Raw genomic sequence first — 7,397 nt, 5'->3', positions numbered from 1 at the left:
AATTGTTCTTATTAAAGTTTTATACCAAACGTAAATCCTATTACTAACACTTCGATGTCAGTCCGTCTGTCCCCAGACGGTTTTTCATGAACGGTGAAGACAAATCTGAGGTAGAAAGTAAAATAAAATCAAATTTTGCATGAAGGGATGAAACCCGAGCATGAAGGTAATGGTACGCAACCCTTCATGCTCGGGTCCGACTCACACTTGGCCGGTTTATTTATAGTTAAAGGTATAAATAACTTAAGCAATTTTATAGAGACATTTTATTTAGTACCTTGTTTATATGTTACATGCTTAATAGTATTGTCTCTTACAGTATACATGGCTTAGTTATAGTGCATTGTCAATTATTAATTATCATTTCGCAAAATAATAATACCTACTGGCCTTTCCTTGCGCCAATTTTATACATAATTTAATTTAAATTAATAACTTATGTAATTTATGTATTGAATAAATGTACAATTCATAAATTAGTATAGAAAAACGATTTGAGTCACATAATTATGACACATTCCGTACTTTATTGAATAGTCACAGATAATAAAAATTTTAAGCGGACTGGATTCAATTCATTACTATCAACTAAAGGACCACATACAAAATGTTAACATTGCACTAAAACTAGCCAAAACATAAACTAATATATACAAGATATAGTAGAAAAATATTTCCTAGTTTTCTATATTATAGAAATATTAGTACATACTACCATTATGATAATTATTTATAATATCAAACTAGATATATATATATTTACTTATGGATTCTATATACACTAAACATGTTGTTAAGCATTGAAAATAACTAACAAATGTGAAAAAAATAGTTAAATGAAAGGTAAAATTTTGCAAAATTTAATAACAAAACAGATATAAACTATTACCCGCCATTTTGATTCCATTTCAAAAATGATCTATACATGTAGTATATGATTAGATAATAATTTGTTCTCAGTTAAAATTAATGTCATTTATTAAATAAGTAATTTTTCGTCCTTTTTTAGTAAAAAAAACATATTGCACAATAAATATATTGGTATTGGTTGGCCATCGTGGTGCTGTGGCACTGCGTGTCAGTTAAACGTGACGGTTGTGAGTTCGATTCCCACTCGGAAGAATAAATTATTTTATATTTTCACCTCCCCGCGATGGTATCAAGACAAAGCGCGGCGTTTTTTACGTTTATTAAACTAGTTTTAAATAATGTAATGTTCTTATTGCGACAATTCCGTTCCTCACCTTTCCATGAATTCTGAAGGCGGAAACCAACACCGCGCTTTACCTCGTTCATTCCCAAGAACGGGAATCGAACTAACAACCTGTCGCGTTTACAGTCGCACACTTGTGCCCCTGAGCCACGACTAGCCTCAACAGTTAATAATAATAACTAAAAACTTATGTTAAGTAATAAAATAGAGAGGTAACATTTATTGAAGAAGGGACAGAATTAAACAAAAACATAATACTAAGGAGATTTAGGAGAGTTAGCTCAAATATGTGCAATAATAAAATAATATATCTTTATAAAACATAAAATAAAGTTGCTTCCAACAGATCAAACATAAAGCTGCAAATGGAACACTAGTATGTACATATACTACTTTTTTGTGTGTATTTATGTGTAGTTTGTGTGTATTTTATGTGTGTGTGTCAGTGCGAATAATCAGCTCTTAGGCCGAACTCGGCCGCGTATACGCCGGCCCACGAACTTGCACCCCCCGCGACCGACGCCACCACTGTGCCGCTTGAGTCACTTGATGCTGCAAATATAATAAATAACATTTGTTTAATTAATCAATTAAATTATTTTGATTCACTTCACGATTTATACATTGCAGGAGGATTGGTAGAGAGAGCATAGTGTTAAGACACTCCATTCTCTAATTTTCGTCTTAATTAGAAATGTTATAATTATGGCAAAAAAAAATTAAATAAGTACTCAAGGGTGACTCGAATAAAATTGGGTGAAAAGTTAGAACCGACAAACCATTTCAAATGATATTCGAAATATTGTATGAAAAGTGGCGGATCTTAACACCGCGTTATATCATCGCATGGATACGAAAGTAATATAAGTATAGATTTTTTTATTTTACGAATCACGTACCACGGACCTAAAAACACTCCATTTTTCATGAAGATAATCCTTTCTCCACTTTCCTCCGAAATTGTGTGGCGGAACTCAACGCCGCACCTTGCCTCTTTACCAGAGTGGGAATAAAAGCCACAACCGTCACGTTTACGTTTACAGTCGCACGCTTGTGCCACTCCGTAACAATCCCAAAAGTTTAGATAAGACATTATTAATTTCAATAATACTTACAGTGTTGAGGTAGATGTTTGTGGGAAGACACTGATGAAGGCTTTGTTTCGGGACTTCGGTTGCCTTTTATGTCTGCATCTTAAATAAAAATTATATTAAAAATACTAATCTTTAGTAATACATATTATGAAGATGAAGAGTTTGTTTGGTTGAACACCCTTATTTTTATAAGATTCAAAACCAGCAACTGCTGGTTAAAATTAGAATAATATTTTGTGTTGGATATTCCATTCGTTTAGAGAGGCACCAAATGTCACTGTTGTCAAATACTGTGAACCGTTTGTAAAGTTCATAATTTAATAAAATGTGTTTTAAAATATAAATTAATAATATACACTATAAGATCATTTCAGATAATTTTATTCTTAGTTCTGAAGCCATTGTGACGCAGCAGCACCAGTTATGACATGCCGTAAACACGGCAGTTGTGGGTTTGATTTCCACTCGAGGGAATTAATTATTTTCACTTTCTCATTCCACTCCACAATTTAACATGCAATATCTGAGATTTTGTCGTAATCACGATCTATTTAAAAATATTACTATATTCTAGCTTTCTATAAAATAACAACAAAAACAATAATTTAATATTAAAAGCACTTAATATTCACTTAATACCTGCAGGGGAAGAATGTTGTGGTTGTGGCACAGCCCCACTCTGCTGCAAGTCCCGTCTTTGGGCCTGAGCCTTCAACAATTTGCTCATAGTGTTCCGAGGAGTTGGGGGCGGCCTCTCCAGAGCACGACCATGGGCCACACCCGCATGTCTCTCTAACTGGGATCTGACTTCAAATCTTTCCGGGCAAAATGCACATCGAAACAACTTTCTTCTGACACTGTTCACTATAGCATTTTCACCCACACCAGCACCAGCATGAGCCCTGGCATGAGCTGCCAAATTATATCTTTCAGAGAATCGTTTCCCACAAACCGCACATTCATGTCTCTTTTCACCAGAATGAACTCTCTTATGGCGTTTGAGATGAGACCTGGTCATCAACGCCAACCCGCATACATCACATGCGTGGGGTTTGACTCCTGAGTGTGACAATTTGTGCATTTTGAATGAGGACGTATGTATAAAAGATTTCCCACATAAATCGCACTGATAATTCAATTTGCCTGTGTGAATGTTATTGTGTCTTTGTAGGGCTCCTTTCGAAGGGAACAGTTTGTCGCATTCATGGCATTTCCAGTCGCTGATGCCGCGGTGCATGGCCACGTGTACGTCGCAGGCGCGTTTGTGCTTGTAATGCGCGCCGCACACCTCGCATATGTATGGCGGTTTAGCGTCTGAATGCTTTTGTTTGTGGTGTTCGAGGCGCACTGTAATATAACACATAAAACATTAGGAAATTTCAGCCTCATGCTGTATCTCACATATAGCAGGGTAGGCAGAGAACCTAGAGTTAAAGCACCCAATTCCTCACTCTTTACCGATTTTTTGAGGTATTCCGTGATTAATAGCTCAACGCCTATTTTTGAGTTGTTACCAGAGCAAAGAAATAAAAATATTAAAACAATAATTAATTAGCACGAGTGGGAATCGAACTCACAACGGCTTTACAAATTACATTAAAATTAAGTGAAGAACCATATAATAAAATAGATTCGATTTTCACTTTGGCAAATGAATTTAATATTTTCATATCTTTACTCTCGTCAAAGTCTTCACTAGATAAAGCGCGGCAATGACCTCCACCTCTTAACACATAATGTCTCAAAACTTCGGGGGATTGATGAAGCTTATTTTTTTACTTACCCAATGAAGTATATGTTGCATTGCATTGATCACACTCATGAATAACTTTTGGGTCTTTTTTCTTCTTAGCCGTACTGTTTTTTCCGGTTTTCCTAGTGCTCTGGCTGAGTAACTTACTTCGTTTATGTTTCCCATTACTCAGTTCATCAGGTATGTAGGTGGAACTTTCATCATCATCATCATATCCCTCGACTTCAACTATATACGCACTATCTATCACATTGTAATTTTCAGTTTGGTCTCTAAAAGTACAAAACAAAATGTTATTATAGTAATTGCATATAAAACTAGAAATCTGGAAAACATTGTCCTGCTCTGAATTCAAATGTTGCACATTCAATTCTCACTTAGAGGAATTATTAATTTTAAATTCTTCTCTTTTCTTCATGTGGCTGAACAAGCATAGGGTTTCTTACTTGAATAATATAACCTGCTTATAGCATGTTACAAGAGAGCAGAGAGCCTAGTGTAAAAATATTCTGTTGTCTACCCAAAGTCGTTACAGAACTTAATGGCGGTCCTTATCATGCCAGGGCAGAAAAAAGATAATAATTATTTTCTATAAGTGGAGCAAGAACCCACAATCATGTTTATAGTTGTATATTTCAAGCAATCTATTATAGGCATATTTAAAAATTTCCAGAAAATAATAAATGGACTGACTTAGATTTTCTTAGAAAAAAATGTAATATTGAAAAAAAAAAAAAACTAAAAGGAAATAATATATTTAAAGTTTCTACTCAAATACCTGTCAGGTGACTCTTCTTTCTTAATTTTCTCAATATTTGTGGCTGAAGACAGAGTGTGCGAGAGCAGCATGTGGGCAGTGAGAGCCATTGCCCCCCCTGTCTCCCCATTAACTTCGCACTCAGCACACTCCCATCTGGAAATGCAATTTAAATTATTGGATAAATTTTAGTTTTGAGTAAACACAATGACAAAGAGTTTTTCACTTTCCTCTGTTAACAAAACAATGTATGGGGTTACTGTCACTAAACATACAATGATTCAAAAAATTAAAAAGTATGGAAAGGAAGTCTCAAATGAATACTGCTTTTTAGAATTTCTGGAATAAGAGTTCCGTAATATGTCAATCGGAAAGAAAACAGGCAATGATTACAACACAAAGTAAAAAGGAAAACTTAATGAGCATAGCATATTAAATAAAAATTTAATAAATAATCAACAGAACATAAAATATGAGCAAAAAAAAACTAAAAGATTAGACTAAATTTAAAGAAATTATTATGACTGCACTGAGCTAATAGTATATGAATGGAAAAAATCTGGTATGTGACAGTTTAAGAAATTCTATACAACAAAATATTTTCATTTCTTCAGAGTCAAGACAAATTACAGCATTGAGTTTCAACACATATTTTGAATTCAAAAGGGAATAGTGTCTACATTCCTGTGCAGTTCCTGTCTACCTTGCATATAGGATAAAGTTAGAAGCAAAAAATAAAAATGTATAAAGCAGGCATTACTAATATTATTAGTGTTATTTGTAATCTATATATATAAAAGGACTTGTCCTCACTGACTGAGGTAAGACGCACGCACAGCCGTAACCGCTGTGCGTAGAAACGTTAAATTTGGACAGTTGTTCACTTTCGTAATCTGGACGTCCACTAAGAAGGGATTTTGAAAAATTTTAACCCTAAAGGGGTGAAATAGGAGTGGAAAGTTTGTATGGAAAAAAATTAAATCGGCACCGATGTTTATAAAAAATGAAATTTAGATTTTTAAAAGTATTTAATTGAACACGTGTTTCGTGATTTTCTAGAATTTTTCCCCTAAGGGTGCGAATAAGGGGTTGAAAGTTTGTATGGAAAAATCTTTAAAACGCCACCGATTATTATAAAATTTGAAATTTAGGCTCTTAAAAATATTTCATTGGAAACATGTTTCGTGGTTTATTAGAATTCACTCCTAATTAAGCAAGCGAAGCTGCGCGCGTCCGCTAGTATAACATAAAAAATATTTCACTTCTTACTTTTCATTAGATACATTAGCATTTTCTTTCCGCTTATTATCTGCAACTGATTTCTTTTTTCTTTTATCTAGTTTTCTATATCTCTTCTTCTTAGTAAGCGACAGTGGTTCATCTTCTGAATCATTGTCGAATTTATTTTCTGCGAAAACTTCTGAGTTTTCATTTTTTACTGGTTCAAAAACGGGTGAAGCTTGCACATTTTGTGATTCAAATAATGGATTCTTACTAATTATAGATTGAAATTCTTCTTTTACCTTTAAATATTCGATTTCTGCACGCTCTAAAATATTAACTAGATTCAGGCACGTTTTACATATAAATCCGCTACCATTTGTTGTTTTAGTTAAATCGACTTGAGTGAATTTGCACAAATAGTCGAACAACGTAGTGCCTGCAGCGGTGGTACTTTTGTTTAGGTCGCAATGTTCAGTAGTTCGGCTTAGGCAGACTAAACACTCTACGAATTCCTGTTTAACAGTAACTTCTTCCTCTTCTTTAACACTCAACACACTATTATCTAAACATTTATTATCATCAGTAGTACTACAATTTACTGCACAGGCCTCGGTCATTTTGCTGACACATAAGTAAGTGAAATAGAAACATTACATAGGGGACAGTTATGCGAAATATAATTATAACAGTTACTATTGTATTTAATTAGATCCAGAGATAGGAAAAAGCAAAAAATAGCATTTGATAGGTTTGTATGACATTACAAATAAATGACATTTTTAAGCTGTGCCACAGATGTCAGATAGCTCGTATACAGATTATTGATACATTCCATAATAGTAATAATTAAATTATTGCATTGACATTGAAAAGAGCAACTGTTGAGTTTACATGTTCATTCGACGATTCAAAAGTGCTTACAATAGTATATTTGTATAAAATAAAAAATAAATATTTATTTTATTGTTTAATTTGCTGCAGAATTAAATTTACAATTTTGAACAATATTGATGAAAATTAGATTTTTTGTTAGTGAGAAATATGAATAAATTAGCAGTAGAACCAATTATGACGACCAGAATAAGTGAACAAAAACTTGTAATAATTGAATTAATAAGCAATTCAATAACGGTGCGTTCATTAATAAGATGATTATCTTTGGTTACAACAATATTTCTTTTATTTCTAGCAATATATTTTTATTATAAATTCGGTAAAATATAGTTACATTGTAAGTCCATCCGTACGTACGTCTGAATCCGAGTGGATTCAGCTTATTAGTATATTATTTACCCCCGAGGACAGTGAAGACCGAACAAAGTATAGTAAAATAACTCAGAAGGCAGACTCTGGCAA

The 7,397-nt window shown here is 33.5% G+C and overlaps 1 protein-coding gene across 1 annotated transcript; it reads right to left on the bottom strand.

Annotated features, from left to right (window-relative positions):
* Positions 1 to 251: 251 nt before the first annotated feature.
* On the bottom strand, positions 252 to 6,812 carry LOC146534228 (uncharacterized). The gene is made up of 6 exons (XM_085192765.1): positions 6,087 to 6,812; positions 4,839 to 4,973; positions 4,091 to 4,332; positions 2,947 to 3,654; positions 2,329 to 2,406; positions 252 to 1,765 (listed from the first exon to the last, which is right to left on the bottom strand). Exons 1-6 carry the CDS (start codon positions 6,656 to 6,658, stop codon positions 1,656 to 1,658), a joined length of 1,845 nt encoding a protein of 614 aa, XP_085048891.1. The 5' UTR covers positions 6,659 to 6,812; the 3' UTR covers positions 252 to 1,655.
* Positions 6,813 to 7,397: the final 585 nt, after the last annotated feature.

Source organism: Heliconius melpomene, chromosome 11 (assembly GCF_056956725.1).
Source record: "Heliconius melpomene rosina isolate 202511_hmr_F chromosome 11, ASM5695672v1, whole genome shotgun sequence".
Classification (NCBI taxonomy): Eukaryota; Metazoa; Arthropoda; class Insecta; order Lepidoptera; family Nymphalidae; genus Heliconius; species Heliconius melpomene.
This window is presented reverse-complemented; position numbering and strand designations above follow the sequence as displayed.